Source organism: Vidua chalybeata, chromosome 9 (assembly GCF_026979565.1).
Source record: "Vidua chalybeata isolate OUT-0048 chromosome 9, bVidCha1 merged haplotype, whole genome shotgun sequence".
Lineage (NCBI taxonomy): Eukaryota > Metazoa > Chordata > Aves > Passeriformes > Viduidae > Vidua > Vidua chalybeata.
The window spans coordinates 28,508,362-28,526,479 of NC_071538.1; the positions used below are offsets into that span (position 1 = coordinate 28,508,362).

Sequence of the window (18,118 nt, forward strand, 5' to 3'; positions counted from 1 at the left end):
TGGAACTGGCCTTCGTGCCTTGTGTGGCTTGTCAGCTACCTTTGAGAACAAAGCTAATGGACCTGGGGCTGTGGAGCTTGGCATCCTCCTGGCTTTGTCAGCAGCCTCAGACAAGCGTTCCTCCCCTCTCTGTCTCCACTCCTCATCCTTCTAAGCATAAAAATGATGTAGTGGGTGAGGCTGAGGACCCGTCTAAGCTCATTTTTCCATCTCAGGGGAAAAAGCAGACGAATATGTGTGATGATTTCCACCTCCACCTCATTTCTAGGTCTGGGGATTTCCTGAACTTGATGATTATCTGGTAAATCCCAATCAGTCTGCTTTCTGGGCATTTATTCAAGCTGATCTCGGGTCTCTTTGCCTCCCCAGTCCTGCTAGTCACCTGAAATGAGCCCTGCTCTTGCAGGTTGGCTGGCTGGACCTGGCTTGCGAGCAGGCAGCCCCCATCCACCCTCCCCAGGCTTCCCGTGAGCTCATCCTGTCCAGTGTTGTTCCCTGCAAGCCTGCGGCGTGCCCGGACAGCCCGGCTGTCCCCAGGCAGCCCCGCGGTGGGGGCAGCGGCGGCGGGGCGGATGGGGCTGTGCGAGCGGGACGGGCAGCGGGGGTGCTCAGGAGCCGCAGCCGGGTTTTATTTCCCTAAGCGGGTGCACGCAGGAGGTCCCTGGGGTGCTGTGCCCCGTCAGCGCCTCTCTCCCCACGGGGCAGGCGCCTGTGCGCGCTCCCTGGGCCGGGCTCTCCCGTGAGTCAGCCCGCGGCACACGCGCTCTTCCTGTTGGGAGTGACTCAGGTGGAGCAGCCGATAAAACACGCACCAAAAAAGGCACCAGGCAGCCGCTGTGGAGCCGGCACGGGCGCCTGCTGCTCCCCGGCACAAGAGATGGCCGAGCGCTGGCTCCTGCCCCTCGCCTGCCTCGCCGCGTCCCTCCTGCCCGCAGCCCGGAGCACACGCAGCGGACAAGGTGAGGCTTGGGCGGCGGCGGCTGCTCCCGCTCGGCTCCCGCCGGCACATCCCCGGCACATCCCCGGCACATCGCCGGCACATCGCCGGCACATCCCCGGCACATCGCCTCTCTGCCCTCTGCCCGCGCCGGAGAGGGCCGGAGCTGGGAGCTGGCTGGAGTGCGCCGCACCCTGCTCGGGCACTCTTCCCCTCCCGCCTTCGGGATTGATACTGGATCCGTAGGTGCTTCTTAGTTTTCCTCCGAGGTTAAATATCCCGTGAGCTGTTGGTCTCGTTTTGTCACTGGCATCCCCTTTCAATAACTTATTGTTATTGAATAATTATAACTTATTTAAGTTATAATTGAACAATTATAACTTATTGTATGTGTGTGCAATTACCTTCCTGCTGTCGGTAGAGAGCTTTGCTCGCAGGATGGGATGAGGGTGTGAGCCCAAGCATCGCCCAGGCAGTGGCTGATCTGCCCATCACCGCTGGAACCAAAACCTTCCCTGAGCCTGAAGAAGAGCTGGAAGCATCCAGGATCCAGTTTGCTGTAATAACACGGCGGTGTTTGGATTTTGTGTGAGTCTGTGGGGCTCACAAAGTGCCACAGCCCTGCCGCATCCTATGGGAGACAGGAGTCTCCTGTGGTCTACAGCTTTAAAGATCCAGCGGATCCTCTTGCACTTGGCAAAACTCATGTAGTGCAGAGTGTCGTGGAGGGAGATTTAAACATGTTCAGCCCAGTGGTAACTCGGCTATCTGAATTTCTGTTTCATTGGCCTATAGTCTGGAGATGGGTATGTTTGGCCAAAACCAGGTTTTTGCACGTATTTTGTAACTACTGAGTGATTTAAATTTTTACTTTGTCTCCAGTACTGATGACCTGAAATAAGCTTTCTGGGCTTGAAGTTGAATTTTATCAGTTTTAAGTTTGGTGCAATGGGAAGTAAGTGCTGAATAAGTGTTTTGGTTTGGGTTTTTTTCAAAAGAAAAAAAATATATTCTTTGCTGTACATGCTACTTGGGTTAATTATTACATCAGCTTAATTACATCCAAGTTTTAAAATACTGATATCAGTTCTTCCTCTGCTCCTTCCTGGCAGTGTGTGGGAAACTGCTGCTTTCCCAGGGACTCTTGAGCCCATTTCTGTGTGTATGTAAAGCCAGCAGTCGGTAACAGCTGTGATTTTATGCCGCAGCATAAAAATTCGAGTGGGTTTGGGGGTGTAACTGAGTCCACTGATGGAGCCCTGGAAGCCCCAGGCAGGTCTTCCTGCAGTGAGAAACTGTGAAGGTGGGCAATGGGGACACCCAGCCTCAGAGCAGCAGATGGGACAGCCTTGTGGGTCACTGTCCCAGGAGCACAGAGCAGGCAATGGCTGTATTGACGTGGAGCCTTCACTGCACGCAAAGCTCTGTCGTTCTCCTGATGGAAGGAGGGATCTTTGCAGGCTGGCTCATGTCTACAGGGCTGTTGGAGCCTCACAGACCCAGAGCCACCCTCATTGTCTGGTTTTGTGAATTTAAGGAGACAGTTTAAGAAGCCTGAAGCTGCCTGTCTTCTTCTCCAAGCCTTTCTGATGTGAGAATTCATCTGAGCACAGCCATCAAGCATTTTTTATGCTTTATTCTTGGGTGGGAGCTGGGGGAATGACATCCTGCTGGATGTGTGCCATGGATCTCCTGCACCCTGACGTAGTGCCGAAAACTTTTCCTCCGATGGAACCTGCTGTTTTCCATGGATGATCTCAGAGCAGAGCCTCAGGGCACCTGGATACAGAAGTGACACTGTCCTCAGTTGGTCCTCATCCTCCAGCAGCTCCTTCCTGCTCCATCTCCTTATCAGTTCCAGTGCCTTGCTCTTGATAAGGATCAGCCTGCCTGAGCTCCTGGGTTTCTGGGAGATGACCAGGAGCAGACACACCAGCGCAGTGGTGGCACTAACCTGCCACAGCATCTTAAATGGCTTTGAATCAGCGAGACAGGAATTTGTTCCAGGGCTGGAGAGCTGGTTCCTAACATGCTGCAGCAGTAGAGAAACACTCAAAGAAAGGTTTTCATTCCCTGGGGGAATGGTGCTCATGCCTGTAATTTAGCAACCCAGTAAATCCTCTGGATTGCGTAGATGTAGGGTGATGCATGGGTGGAGTTCAATTCAAAGATCCTTGTGGGTCCCTTCCAACTTGAGATCTAGCTGGAGTGTAGAGGGATGGGGAGTGGGATCAACCCAAGTGAGATCTTTCTACTGTGAAGGTGAGCACAAATACTTGAAGAAAGTCCACACTGCTGCTCTCCCTTGATCCTTTGTGTTGTCCATGCCCTTTGGTCACTGGTAATGCTCTCTGAGGCTGGAGTTGCTTTCCCAGACCCAAGAGGCAGGAATTCTGTACCCACCAGTCCCCTCCCAGCAGGCCAGGGTGGCAGAAGATCTCCTGAGCTCGCTCTTGGACTCCTGGCAGCCAGATTGCGAGGGAAGAGCTGTGCTTGCTGAAGTTGGAAAAACCTCTCTCCCTATTTGCAGGCGCATGAGGTCATCTCTCCTCTTGGCAGAGGCGCTACTGAGTGCCTCCCTCTGGAATGCGGGTGCCGATGGGTGTGTGGGAGGGCGGCGCCCAGGTGTGAGCACTGAGAGCAGGAGGCTTTGCCCTGTCCCAGGAATCACAGATGCAAAGGACGGGGACGTTGTACCCTGGGGCTGAGCTGTGCCAGAAGAGAGCTGGGAAGGAGGAGGCTCAGTGTGCACGAGTACAGGCACTGTCTGCATCCATGGGCAGGTTTCTGCCCATTTTTGGACTCCCTCTGCCTCCTGTGCTCTCAGAGGTGACCTGGGCAGGAGTTGGGTAGCTGGGGGTGGCCTTCCCTGTCCCGAGGAGGTCAGCAGTGAGCAGAGCTCCTTAGAGGGAGGTCGAGGCTCCCATGGCAGGCTCAGGGTGGTTTGGAGCAGTTCCCCAGCAGGCTCTGTGACCCTAGGGACCTGTCTTTTTCCCTTGGGATCTTTCTTTCTCCTGCCTGTCTTTGCCAACCATTCTCTTGGCTGTGCCTGCTCTCCCCAGTGATCCTGAGGAGCATGTCTGGAGTGAAGGTCCTCAGGATTAAATGCTCCAGTACTTGAGGGATTGCCAAGTAGGTGCGAGGTGGCTTCAAGAGAGCACCTGGACAAGGCAGTGGAGTGCTGGGGCAAGCACATCTGGCGAGATGCCTGAGTCTGATGTCCAGAGGGATGATCTGTCTTGGCTACAGAGGAATGCAGAATCTCATGCCTGTTTTTCCTGCCATCCCTCATGCAGCAGTGTGGGCAGCTGCACCTTTTCTTCACAATGAGGGAGGGTGGGGTCCAGTCCTGCCCAAACCTTTTTTGTTAATCTCCCTCGTGGGTGGCACACTTCCACCAAACTCCTTGGACCACAGACCACTCCTCATCACTCTGCCCTGCAGACCTGGGTGGGGGGACCTGGTGGAAGGTTGTTGAGCTTTTCCTACTCAACTCATTCCTGGCTGGGTGACACAAACTTTCCCTTTTTCCCGAAGTCTCCAGTAAGATTACCCATGCTTTTCTCAGGACAAGACTGTTTTTTTTTTTTTTTTTTTTTAAACCATCTCTGCTTATTCCATGTCCTGGTTGTGTTGCAAGGCCTGTGAAAGAATGGAGAACAGCCCTGGCAATGCTGTTGTGTGGATTGTGGCAGCTTGGCTTGGGTTTGTCCATCCTCAGCAGTGAAATGGGGCATTCCTCCCAGTGTGGGGATGCAGAGCACGGTGTGGACACCGGTGGCACTGGGGTGGCTGATGGACACAGACGTGGGGACAAACACAGAGATGTGGGGAAGCAGCTCACTGTTGGCAGAGCAGGAAGGGGAGGTTTGCAGCACCTGCACCCTGCTCCTTGCCCCTCAGGGTGGGATTGCTGCATCATCTGAGACGTCTCTCTGCTCTCCTCTCCCCAGTCTGTGACTGCAACGGGATGTCCAGGCAGTGCGTCTTCGACTGGCAGCTCCTGAGGGAGACGGGAAACGGGTACCGCTGCCTCGGCTGCCTGGGCAACACGGAGGGCACCCGCTGCGAGCGCTGCAAGGAGGGCTTCTTCCGCCGGCGCGGGGAGCAGTGCTGCCTGCCCTGCCTCTGCCACCCCTGGGGTACGTGCACAGCTGCTGCCTGGGGTCAGCGGCCTTAAGGCACCTGCTGAGCACCCGGGCAGGTCAGGCTCTGAGCCCCTCCGTGCCTGACCACAGGTTTCAAGACCCACCTGCCCTCTGAAATAATCACAAACTCATAGAATGATTTGGGTTGGAAGGTGCCCATCCCAAGCACTCCCTCCTGTCTTTCTGCAGGTTCCCTCGGCCCACAGTGTGACAGCGATGGCCGGTGCAGCTGCAAACCAGGAGTGATGGGGGACAAGTGTGACCAGTGCCAGCTGGGCTTCGAGTCCTTGTCCGAGGCAGGCTGCAGGAGGAGCGGGCAGTGAGTGCTGGCCACGATTGGTGGCGTGAGGCCAGCGGGAGGGCCAGCCTCCAAAGCTCTCCTGGGGCCTATGCTGGCTGAAAACATCCCCTGCAAAGGCAGGGCTGGTTTCATGGCAGCTCATGGACAACCTTAAGCAAACCATGCTAGGAGAGTGGGCTTGAGTGAGGCTGGACCTCCGTGCCAACCTGCAGGGCTTGGTGTCCTGCAACACCATCAAAACCTGAACTTAGCCACTCTCTGAAGTGATGGTTTCATTACCCAGATAACACCCAACAAGCTACAGCCCTGTAAAACAAAACCTGCCCATTGTGGGGCTGCCTCATGTTGGTGCCACTCACAAGGAGATGCGCATGCAAAGATCAACCCTTTCCTTTTCACGAAGCCCTGTTTAAACACCTTTAGAAATGTTTCTGATCTGACTTCCTCAGCTATGTCTTCTTCTTCCTCACCTCACCCTGCCATTGCTCCTCTGGGGCTGCTGGCAGGCAAAGGTGTTAGGAAGAGACAGCTGCCTGCAGTCTTGCTGCTGGGCCTGGCCTCCTGCCCAAGCCTCCCAGAAGTGCTGCTGCTTGGTGGAGCTCAGCCAAGGTTTATTAAACTCAGCCAGGGTTGATTAAGCTCAGTGGAGCTTCACTTTGAACTTGTGGGCGGGTCTGATGCTCTGGGATGCCCTGGAGCAGTAGCAATGGGCACTGGCTCAGCCTGGCACCCACAGAGCAGCAGATTCTGGAAAGAGGTGGCTGTGCAGCTTATTTCCCCACTTCTTGCATGGGAATGGTAGCTGGGAGGGTTCTCTGCTGTCTTGTGTAGTAGCAGGAAGCACTGAGCTCCCAGGCCAAACTGGAAACCCCGGTAGAGGTTCCTGGTGTGCCTTTGCAGGAGCCTGCAGTGTGAGTGTGACCCAGCGGGCAGCACGGGAGACTGTCACTCTGGCCGCTGCGTCTGCAAGGAGAGCGTCACTGGAGAGCAGTGCCAGAGGTGGGTGTCAGGAGGACGTGCTGGACACTGCTTGGCACAGCCTTCTTCTCTCTGCAGTTGCTTCCCTGGCTGTTCACCAAGTCTTAGAATGGTTTGGGTTGGAAAGGATGTTGGAGCTCATCTCATTCCAACCCTGCCATGGGCAGGGACACCTTCCACTACCCCGGGTTGCTCCAAGCCCCATCCAACCTGGCCTTGGACACTTCCAGGGATGGGGCAGCCACAGCTTCTCTGGGCAACCTGGGCCAGTCCCTCACCACCCTCACAGGATAATTTCTTCCCAGTATCCAATCTAGCCCTGCCCTCTGTCAGGTCAGAGCCATTGCACACGCTCATCTCGCCATCCCAGCCGGGTGATGGCCTTAAACCCTGCTGATGGCTGTATTGGATCTGAGGGATGGTTGTGTGGGCCAATAAAAGGAGAAAACTACTTGAACATTGTCACCTTCTTGCATTTCCCAGGTGCAAGCGACACTTCTATAACCTGGATGCCAGAAACCCTGCAGGATGCTCCCCCTGCTTCTGCTACGGGCACTCGGTCACGTGTATCAGTGCAGACAACTACAGTGTCCACAACATCACCTCTACCTTCCAGCAAGGTGAAGCCCAAGCAGGACATCCCCATGGCTCCTGCGTGTTTGCCATCCCTTCTCTTCAGTGGGCTGGAGGAACCATGTGTTTCACAGCCCTGCTGGAAGTCAGCCTTGGGCTGTGCCTGCTCCTTGGGTGCTCATCCAACCTGCCTGTGGCTGCAGCAACCTTGCTTTGATGGGATGGCTTGGTCATAGGCAGAAGAGTTGAGGGGAGCAGAGGATTTCTTCATTATGTCTTTCCTGCCTCTTGGAAGGAGGCCTCTGTGCCCAGCCAGGCTGATTTACAGATGTATGGACACAGGGATAACTGTGCTGCACCCTCAGAGGTTGGGGTGGGAAGCTGGAGACTTTTGATAAGACACAGCTCAAGAAAGATGCTGGAATCCTAGAAACACCTTCCCTGTCCATGCTGACTGCTCCTTGTTTGTGCTCCAGGTTCTGAGGGCTGGCGAGGTGTCCATGAAAGCGGCTCCCCAGCCCAGCTCCAGTGGTCCCCACGCCACCAGGATGCCTTCATAGCAGCAAGGACATCAGAGCCAATATACTTCGTGGCACCTGGTATGTGTGGGACCAGTGGTGGCCAGAGTGAACCCTTTGTTTGGTCTGATCCCATGAACTGAGCCCTTAGGAGGAAGGAAAGATTTTAAGCCTTTGATTTTCCCTTTGCAGCAAAATTCCTTGGGAACCAGGAGCTGAGCTACGGTCAGACACTCTCCTTTGATTACCGCCTGGACCGAGGGGGACGCCAGCCATCTCCACATGATGTGGTCCTGGAAGGACATGGCCTGAGAGTCACTGCCCCCTTCTTGCCCCAGGGAGAGGTCCTGCCCTGCGGCATCAGCCAGATGTACACGTTCAGGTAAAGTGGGAAGCTGGGGTGTTTGGGGCGGGGGGAACAGGAATGGTTGCGGCTTCAAGGAGGTCTCGGGTTCATCTGCGGTCCCTTGGCGGTGGCAAATGGCTGCCTGGTTTGGGCTGGGTGCATCTCGGGTGCTTCTGTCCTGGATAAGGAGGTTACTTTGTGAGAGGGGCAGCAGAAAATGTGGCTTGAGGTTGGGTTGAGTTGTCGGCTCTGGATCAGTTGCATGCACGGACGTCGTTGCCCAAAGCCTTGAGCTCCCAGGAGGGAGATGGGCGAGGGCTGTTGTGCTTTTCGGAGGAGGCATCTTGGTTTTTTGAAACCAGTTCCACTTCTCCCTCTTCCACGGCAGGCTGGATGAGCACCCAAGCAGCAAGTGGAGCCCAAGGCTGAATCACTTTGAATTTCGCAGGCTGCTGGGAAACCTGACAGCCCTCTGGATCCGAGCCACCTTTGGGGAGTACAGTAAGTGCAGAGAGCGTTTACAAGGTTGGCTTCTCCTAGTTGTTGGAGACAACAAATCTCTGGATGAGTACACCTTTGCTAAAATTTATTAAAAGATAAAAACAGTAAGTGCTCCAAGGGGGCAAAATTAAATAGCAAAGAGATTGAGCAGGATAGCAACCGATTTGGCTGCTCCATTTGCCCGTGGGCATTGCAATAGAACGTGTGACCTGTGCGGGTGCTGGCTGTGGGGGCCGGGCAGGTGGAGCTGCTGTCCCTGCGGGTGACTGGCTGTCCTTCCCTGCAGGCACCGGCTACCTCGACAACGTCACCCTGGTGTCAGCACAGCCCGTCCCCGGCGTCCCCGCGCCGTGGGTGGAGCGCTGCCAGTGCCCGGCGGAGTACCGGGGGCAGTTCTGCGAGAGCTGTGCCCCTGGCTACCGCAGAGACGCCCCCGGCCAGGGGCCCTTCAGCACCTGCGTGCCCTGCAATTGCCAGGGGGGAGGAATTTGTGATCCGGACACCGGTAAGAGAAGCCACCACCACGCTGTGCCTTGGGCTGTATGGGAGTACAGGGAAGCTGCCTGTGTCCCGAGAACAGAGCTGTGGGGAGTCGAGACCGCTGGCTTCACAGGAATTTCTTCACAGAAGTGCTCATTAGATAGTGTAAGGGGCTGCCCAGGGAGGTGGTGGAGTCAGCATCCCTGGAGGTGTGCAGGGAAGGACTGGATGTGTCACTCAGTGCTCTGGGCTGGTTGTCAAGGTGGGGATCTGCCACAGGTTGGACTCAACAGTGTTGGAGGGCTTTTCCAGCCTTAATGAGTCTGAGATTCTGTGGGTCGCCTGTGATTCTGAGATTCTGTCTGTGATCATGATTCTGTGACTTGGGTCTGAAATGTGGGGACCATCCAAGACAAAACTCCCCAGAGCCTAGAAGCACTGCAGTCAGATGCATATGGAACAAATTGAATGCATGTTGGAGAGAGAAACAACATCTGCTGCCCAGATAGCAATATTTCTTCACTTCTGACTTCTTATTTGAAAGTTAAGCATGGCAATGCCTCAGGTTGGACAGAGCTTGAGCAACCCAGTTTAGTTGAAGTCCTTGCCTATTGCAGGGGAGTTGGACCAGATGACCTTTAAAGGTCCCTTCCAACGCTAACCACTTCATGATTTTATGTGGTGCATGATGTGGGCATGCTGGGGATCTGAGGAGATCTCATGGAGGTTGCTGGACCGTGGGTGCTTGTGTTGCTGTGGCTGGAGTGGTGGAGGATGTCCCATCGGGAATGTGAGTAAACTGCCCTAAGCCCTTTCCTTGTTCCTCCAGGTGAATGTTACTCAGGAGATGAAAACGTGGGCAATGCTGCCAGCTGCCCCTTCGGCTCCTACCGAGACCCCCGGCAGCCACACAGCTGCAGGACCTGCCCCTGCGGGCCCGGCCAGGGCTGCTCCGTGGGGCCGGGTGGTGAGGAGGTCATCTGTGACCACTGCCCTCCTGGAGCTGCTGGTAATTCCCTTCTTGCTTCTGCTCTGCCTTTCCATACAGGTGTGCTTGGGGCTGGGCAGATCCACACCATCCTCTCAGCCCAGCTTGCCTGTGACACTGCCACCCCTGCCTGTGGTGGGGTGTTTGAGCCCCAAGGGTTGGGTAAACACACCAAGATCCCTGGGAAAAGTTCTCATCTAAATGTAACATGGGTGTAGAAAGGATGGGTAGGAGGGGGAAGGGAGCAAAAAATAAGGAAAAAAACAAATAAGAAATGACTTGTAGAAGGTCAGTTGTGGCACCCAGTTTTCAAGAGCGTGTGTGGGGCATTGTGTATTGGCCGTGGTGGTGATGACAGCTGAGCAGCTGTTGTGCCAACCCTGAAGGGCCTGAACACCCCCATTTCTGTGGGACACAAGCAGTGAGTCAGCCTCTGCCTCCCCGGCACAAGCATTACCTTCTGCTCATCTCTCCTTCCCCAGGTGCCAGCTGTGAGTACTGTGCCGATGGTTTTTTTGGAGATCCAGCAGCTTCCCAGCCCTGCCAGCTGTGCCGGTGCAATGGCAACGTGGAGCCCAATGCTGTGGGCAACTGCGACCGCCAGACCGGCGAGTGCCTCAAGTGCATCTACAACACCGCCGGCTTCTACTGTGACCGCTGCAAGGATGGCTTCTTCGGGAACCCCCTGGCCCCTGACCCCGCTGACAAGTGCAGAGGTGAGACCCAGGTGCTCTCTGAGCTGGGGATGAGTAAGAAAACCCATGACTGACTTTGGAGTGGTTTGATGGGAAGGAGGATGCTGGACAGTGGGAATGGTGAGCAGGAACCAAAGCACAGGGCTAAATGGGGGGAAGAAAGCAGGGAGAGATGTGCTGTGGCTTGAGGTGGGGCCAGGCCCCCCCTGAACCTGTGTCACTCTGACCTGCAGCCTGTAACTGCGACTCAGTCGGTGCCGAGCCCCTGAAGTGCAGGAGTGACGGGAGCTGCATCTGCAAACCTGGCTTTGAGGGTCCCCGCTGTGAAGAGAGTGAGTGCCCAGCTTGCTATGGCCAGGTGAAAGTGCAGGTGAGCATCTGTGCCAGCCCCAGGACCACTGAGCAGCAAGGAGTGCAGTGATTTGCTCACCCTCAGGGTCTCCTCCTGTTCTCCTCAAGCATCTACTCCTGGTGCAGGTGAAATGTGAATTCAAACCTTGGCTTTGTACCTGATTCAACTGATCCTTTGTCTTTGTGTCCCGTCCTAAAATGAGCTTTCATTTTGGTCTCTGTCCTCGGGCCTGTGGCCCTGGTTCCCCCCTGGTCTTTCCCCCGTGGGTTTAGTGTGCTGCTGGCTGATAGTCTGTGGTTGCAGGTGGAGCTGTACCTGCAGCAGCTGGCAGAGCTGGAGCTGCTCTTGTCAGAGGTGCGAGCTGGTGGTGGGACCGAGAGCCAGGAGCTGGAGGGGAGGATGCTGGTGGCTGAGGAGATGCTGCGGACCATCCTCAGGGAAGCCCTGAGCCTTCAAGGTACCACCTGCTTACCGCCCGTGGATGGGGCCATCTGGGCTGTATCAGGGAGGGTTTTGCTGCCTGGGCCTTTTTGCACAGCAACGAGGTTTTTTTCAGCCTTTCTCTTTCCTTCTCACCAGCCTCCGACAGGTCTCTGGAAGGCCGTGTGGCCAGGATGAAGGGGCAAGGGTCCAGCTCCCAGAGTCGCTTGGATGAGATCAAGGCAACAGTGGAGAGACTGAGGTCTCTGGGGAGCCAGTATGAGAGGCAGGTGCAGGAGACCCGTCAGCTGCTGCAGAGAGCCAGGCTGGACCTGGATCGCAGCGGTGCCGCTCTCCTTCGGGTGGTAAGAGCATCCCGTGTGACACACTCCTAGTTCAGCTCAGGGCTGGAAAAAAATCAACAGAGAAAGCAAGGATTTAAAGAATTACAGATGTTGTTTTGTGAATGTAGGTGTTCTGGTGGTCTTTTCTTTGGGGTCAGGACCTAGAGAGGAACTGGCAGGGGTCTTTGGCGGCGGTGAAGGTTTAACATGCTATAGTTGCTTCTTTCACTGCCAAATTGGATGGAGAGCAGGGAAGAGCACTCACACCTCTCCTCCTTCCTCCTTCCTCAGACCATTCCTGTTTCAAGCTTTCCTGGGGGTTCAAATCAGTTCTTGCTGCTGGCCCAGGAGGCTCTGAGACTGGCCAACAGGTGAGTGGCTGCCACTGTTAGCCAAGAGAGAGGGGAGGAGGACTGAGATCCTGCTAGGTGCCCAGAAGGTCCTTTTTGGAGGGTTCTGGTTGACATTTGCCAGCCCTGCAGCAGGGGGAGATACACCTGCTGGGCTGTCTTTGCTGCCCTATAGACTTGTCCTCAGCTGTCTTTGATGATGTAATTGGATGTGATTTAGAAGCCTCTTTGGGATCAGAGTTTTGCCCTCGGATGTCCAGTTGGAACAGAGAGCTTGTGGCCTCCCCAGTGCTCCTCTATCCTTGGGAGATGCAGGAGGAGCAAGCAAAATACAGGTGGCCTTCGCAGACGTGCTGTGATTCCCAAGGGGGTGTGATCCAGCAGCAGTGAATGCAGCAGTAAAGGAAGCTGGTGGGGAAAACGTGGGTGGGAACCCTTTTTGACGAGGCCCCTCTGTGCTCTGCAGGCACACACAGGCAGCCAATGCCATTGACCAAGCGGCGCAGGCGGCGCGGGAGGACGCGCGGCAGGCGCTGGAGCTGCTGCGTGCGGCCGCTGGCGGAGAGGCCGCCGTGGGCTCCCTGCCAGGGCTGCCCGGGAGGTGAGCCCAGCCTGCCTTGGCCTGAGTGTCTGTGTGCACCTGGGAGGGAGCAGGGGGACGGACAAGAATCCGGGCCCCCTTCCCTGCCTCCCCATCGGAGCTGCAGAAATGGGCGGTTGGAGGCAGGGAATTCGCTGGCATGTCTGAGGGGTGCAGATGGAGGGTCAGCAGCTCTCTGGAGGGTTTGCTTCCCACCTCCCAGACCTCAACGCTCCTGGGGTCCTGCCTGCAGCTGGGCGAAGGGGTTTAACACCACATGTGTGAACAGGCTTCCGGGGATGATTTCCACATGTGGTTGAAAATCTGGGCTGGGTTTAGCCCAAGGGTGAATTTAAGCCCACGGTGTCTCCTTTGGTCAGACTTGGCCTCTCCAGAGTTCACCACGGTGGTGCTGGGACTTTGCACACCCTGAGTGGGATGCACAGCAGCCTTGAAGGAAGTTAAGAGGTTAAACAGGGATGTGCAGGAGAAAACATACAGTGGTAGGGCAGGGATTAGCAGAGCCACCATGGAGCCTGTGAGGGTTCAGCTGTATGAAAACCTCTGATTTTGGAGGTTGAGTAACCTGCTCCTTTGGAGCAGGAGTAAGGAGCCAGCAGATGCCCTGCTCACTGGAGGGACTGGGATGCAGGGAATGTTTGTAATTGACTTTTTACATGTGATAAATCTGCATGGAGCCTTGGAGAATGTGAACGAGTCAATGCAGATGGTGGCATTAATGCTGGGGTGGGAGGCTGGCAGCTTGGCTGGTACCAGGCTCTCCAAGTTCACATCTGTACAGGTACGAGGAGCTCAAGTCACTGGTTGGAGGCCTGAAGGCTGATGCTGATGGAATGGCCTCCAGGGCAGACACGGCTTATCAGGGCAGCCTGGTGCTCCTCAGCTCCCTGTCCCGCCTGACAGAGATGGACATCAGCTCCTTTCAGGTGAGGGCTTTATGCCTGTCAGACCAGGGGATCCCCTTTTGGTCTTCCTGATGCCCTCCCTGCTTATCCTACCACCAGCTCTGCTCTTCCCAGGGCTCCATCCCTGTTGGAGAGCCACTAGATAGGGATCTTCCTACCCTTTTTCCCCTTTTGCCTCTGGTTCCTGGTGGGCTCTGGGGAGATGCTGGGGAGAACACTGTGTCTCTGTTTCAGGAGGAAGCCTCGAGGCTGAAGCAGGACTCAAGTGCCCTGCTGGGCCTGGTGGACACCTCCCTGGCCCAGTACCGGGGCCTGCGGAGCCGCGTGGGGCAGTGGGAGGAGGAAGCCAAGCAGCTGCTACAAGGGCAAGAGGGCGAGAGAGCGGTAAGAGGTTGGCTGGCGAGGGGTCATCCCCAGCAGGAGCTGCAGCCTTGGGGGGTGCCTGTGGCCCCACCGCTGTCCTTGCCTGGCTGTCAAAGGCAGCTCTGCCTGCCTGGTGCAGGATTGGACCCTTCCTTGGGGCTGGTCTTCGGACCTCAGCGTGTGCAGGGAGCTGCTGGTGCAGGGTCTCACCTGCACATCTCCTCCATGTAAGGCAGGATGAAGACCTGCTCCGACAAAGATTAGAGCTAAGATGACTCGGGATATGGCTGGAGCTGGTTGAGGAGCACCGGCAGAAGCTTCTGATGGCAGATCAGCCTGTGGTAGTCTTGATTAAGGGGCAAGAGCAAGCATTTGGGAACAGACTGATGGGTCTCTTCCAGCCCAGCTCCTCCCAGCTCTGGGACCGTGTGATGCTCCCATACCATGTCCTTCACCTGCCCTTTGTGTCCCTTGATACATTGCAGAAGCTGACTCAGCTGCTGTCCCGAGCCACCCTTGCCAGGAGCACAGCCCTGCAAGCCGTGAGCGCTGGCAATGCCACCTTCTACGAGGTGGAACAGATCCTCAAGAGCCTCAAGGGTAGCATCCTAGAAACCCTTCGTTTTCCTTTCCTTGTGGGATCTCACAAAGGTAGTATGGCTTCATTTCCACATGTGTTTCTTCCAGAGTTCAACCTGCAAGCGGATGACAAGAGGAGGGAAGCCAAAGATGCCATGAGGAGGCTGCCCATTATCAGCAGCATGGTCACCACTGCCAGGGAGAAGACAGACCGAGCCAAAGGGATCGTGGGCAGCGCTGCTTCTGAGTCAAAGGCAGGCAGCAGCATGGCAGAGGAGGTGAAGGAAATCACCACAGGGATCCAAGAGGTGAGGACAGATTCTGGTGCTATTGCTGTGAGAAAAGGATTTGGAAGGGGAAAAACATGGAAGAAGAGGAGATGGTTAGCAACCTCTTGGTGGACCTGATGGGTTGATTTTTGAGCTGAAGTTTCTCTACAGTGGGTCCTGCAGATACCAGTTTGGCTGTAGATGATCTCTGCAGGCACATCTCTTCCATGAGGATCTCTGTGGCATCTCACTGTAGCCACATTTCAGTGACCAAGGGGAGTTTTTTACTCCTGCAGCCAGAGTCACTGGCAGGCTTGTGAGGTCCCAAAACTGGTGTTTGTGGGTTCACCTCTCAAATGTGTGTTGTAATTCCCCAGGGGTTTACTGATCTGTGAGGGAGGGATTGAGCTGTGAGCATAGAAACATCTCTCTGGAGCAATTGGTGGGAGAACATGAGGACGACTTGTGATCTTTTGGATCCCTTGTAGAAGGAACCAGTTTCTACCAGCTCCCTATTACAGTGCACCCAGAATGATTTTGGTTGTGTTCTGCCCTCCAAAAGTGCCTTTTCCTATACACAACACCCAGGAGATTGCCCGGCTGAAGGAGGAAGCCAACAAGACGGCTGACGGCGTCCTCGCCCTGGAGAAGGCAGTGGCCACCCTGCGGCACGAGGCCAAGGAAGTGGATGATGCATTTGAGAGGAAACTCTCGGAGGTTGAGGCGGATGCTGCTGTGATAGAGAAGGTGGGTCCCCATCTCCCTTGCCTTGTCTCCTTCCCTGTTGACTTGTGAGCTTGATTTCACCTTACAGCTCCTGCCTTTCCTCCTTCAGACAGCTCAGGAAGCTCAGAGGGTCCACGACAAGGCTGGCCAGGCAGGGGCAGCTGTGCAGCAGATGCTGAGTGCCCTGGAAGAGCTGCTGCGTCTCATGAGTAGGTTTTGCGATGCCACTGTGGGGTATGGATGGAGACAGGTCCCCACTGGGTCCTAGGCAGGGCTTCTGGGAGTTTAGTGGGAAGCTAAATTACGTGATGCCTGTGAACAGTCTGGGCAGCAGGTTGGAGATGAAGTATCTAGAAAGATCTAGTCCTCAGCCTCCATGCATGCTTTCCTGTTCCTTGTTTTCCTTCTGTGCAAAAGACCAGCCTGGCACTGTGGATGAGGATGGCCTGAGGCAGCTTGAGGCGAACTTCAGCAAAGCCAAAAGCAGAAGCAAGCAGCTGAAGGCGGAGATGTCGGAGCTGGAGCAGACGGCTGCGCTGCAGAAGGCCCGGGTGCGCGTGCTGGAGAGCAGCATCGATGACATCCTGGCTGATATTAAGAACCTGGAGGACATCCAGAAGAGTCTTCCTCCAGGCTGCTACAACACAAAAGCCATTGAGTTGCCATAAGCCAGCTCTGGAAAGGCTGCAGCACCTGCCAGGCTAAAGGCAGGAGGGCCTCCCCAAATCTGGCAGAACTGGCTGTCTTTGGTTGTGTTAAACTGATCCTTACCCTCAAGATCAGTGTGGCAGATGAAGTTCACAATGTTCCACTGGCCCTGGAAAGTCCCTAATTTTTCAAAGTGCTCCGTCCCTTGCTCATGGGAGGAAGGAGACTCTTGGTTTGTAAAGGTGCTACTGTCTGAAGAACAGCCCATTCCTACAATATATCTCTGAGGTGCAGGGTTAGGTGTCAGCCTTGTGAGTTTGCACAGTTTGGACCCTGAAGCTCATAAACCGATAGGTTCTCCATCACCTGTGGATACCCTGTCCTGGTCTGGCACACACAGAAGGACTAGGGTCTCTGTCCATACTTTTGACACTGCCACCACCAGCTTCCCCTCCTGTTCTCCATGGAGTTTTCCTCACCTTCAGCAGCAACAGGGAGCAAGCAGCATGAGAGGCTGCTGGGCGAGATGAGTTCTGAGTTGAGGCACTGGTGATGCTTCATGTGATGTCTCCTCCCAGGCTGGCATCCTCCCCTTGCTGGGAGTGGTGCTGTGGCTCTTGTACCTGAGAACCCCGTCCCATTCTGCTGCAGTGCCTGTAAGCTGATTTCATTAGTTTAAAAATATTGAAGATGTCTTGAATGTGTCTCCACCTCTGGTTTGGTGCTGCCTGTCCTCCCTCCCTCCCTCATGGTGCTGTATGTTTCTCAGAGGCCACCATCACCACTAGGGTAGCTCTCCACAGGGTTCCCACTGTTCATGTTAACAGAGCTTGGATGAGCTAAAGACCACAGTGCTCCCTTCACCCTTCACTGCAGCTCTCATGTGGGTCCAGCTGCATTCTGGGACACTGCACACTGCTCCCACCTTCCTTCAGATGCCATGCAGGGGGAAAAAAGTTTCAGGGGAAAGAAGTGCCACCAGATGCTGGAAGCTGAAGCTCTGCTGAAGCCCCTGCCCTGCGTGGTGGTGAAAGAGGAGGTCCTAGATGGAGAAGGACACTGGGGACTCACTCACCCCTCCTTATCTCTTGAGTCTCTGATAAAGCAGCATCTGTGCTTTTGCTTCATGATATACCAAGTATTATGTCTCCTTTACACTCTTATTTAAGTGAGATGTATTTTAGCCCCTGGCATGTGTCCCTTCTCCTGTTGTACAAAGTAGGGACAGCTATTAGGGAACCTGTCTTTCCATGAGTTGGCTTTTTTGAAAGGTAGGTGTAGGCACAGAGTTTGTGGTAATTGGGAGTGGGGCTGCAGCCCAGCCTCATCCCTAATGAGCTACAGCTGTGAGAAGCAGGTGAGCAGCACTGACAGCAATGAGCCATGGAGTGCCCAGGGGCACTGAGCAATCCCAAAGGGAACAGAGGCACACAGGTGCAGTGTGTGAACATGGGGGTATAAAAGGTTGGGCTAAAGAACAGGAGGGGCAGATGATTGCAGCCTTCTAAGTGGTGTGGAGTTACTGTGTATGGGTTGAAGCTTTCTGAAATTGTATAGTGATGCTCTGTGTGGTGTGGCTGTTTCAGCTGTGACAGATAAGAGGTCAATGAATGATGAATACTCTTGGCTAGATCTTGCCTATCACTTTATTTTTTCAGGCTTCCTCATTTGGGGGAATTTGGCCATGGGTTATCTCAGCAGTGCAGGCATTTGCTCTCTTGTTCTGACTCAGTCTTGGGGCTGTTTTAAAATCACACTAGTAACATCTCTGTTTTGTTTTGTTTATTACATAATTTAAACATTTTGCTGATAAAGTCTTTTTTGTCAATGACTTTTTTCATATAGCAACAGAAAAAAAGAAAAAAAAAAGGCTCCAAAACTTTTGACAAAGGTGAAATTGGTGGCATGGCAACTTCAACCCCTTTCCCTCCCCCCTTTATTTATTTTCTTTCCCCAAAAGATGTTTGAAGTTCATTTCACTTTCAGCAAATTGACTGTTAAAAAGTGGCGGTTCAAAGACCAAAACCCACAAGCTTCTTCCCACACCTCTCCTGCACCCTGGAAACCCCCATCCTCACCTCCCCAGCGGTCACATG

General features: G+C 54.8%; 1 protein-coding gene across 1 annotated transcript; it reads left to right on the top strand.

Annotated features, from left to right (window-relative positions):
* The first annotated feature begins 877 nt into the window (after positions 1 to 877).
* LAMC2 (laminin subunit gamma 2) lies at positions 878 to 17,853 on the top strand. The gene is made up of 23 exons (XM_053949944.1): positions 878 to 959; positions 4,891 to 5,079; positions 5,275 to 5,404; positions 6,287 to 6,385; positions 6,848 to 6,984; positions 7,414 to 7,536; positions 7,648 to 7,837; positions 8,190 to 8,302; positions 8,589 to 8,807; positions 9,612 to 9,791; positions 10,253 to 10,486; positions 10,699 to 10,835; positions 11,121 to 11,274; positions 11,397 to 11,602; positions 11,873 to 11,952; positions 12,398 to 12,532; positions 13,314 to 13,458; positions 13,672 to 13,821; positions 14,286 to 14,400; positions 14,488 to 14,687; positions 15,237 to 15,395; positions 15,484 to 15,583; positions 15,792 to 17,853. The coding sequence occupies exons 1-23, from the start codon at positions 878 to 880 to the stop codon at positions 16,040 to 16,042; spliced, it is 3,528 nt and encodes a 1,175-aa protein (XP_053805919.1). The 3' UTR covers positions 16,043 to 17,853.
* The last annotated feature ends 265 nt before the right edge of the window (positions 17,854 to 18,118 follow it).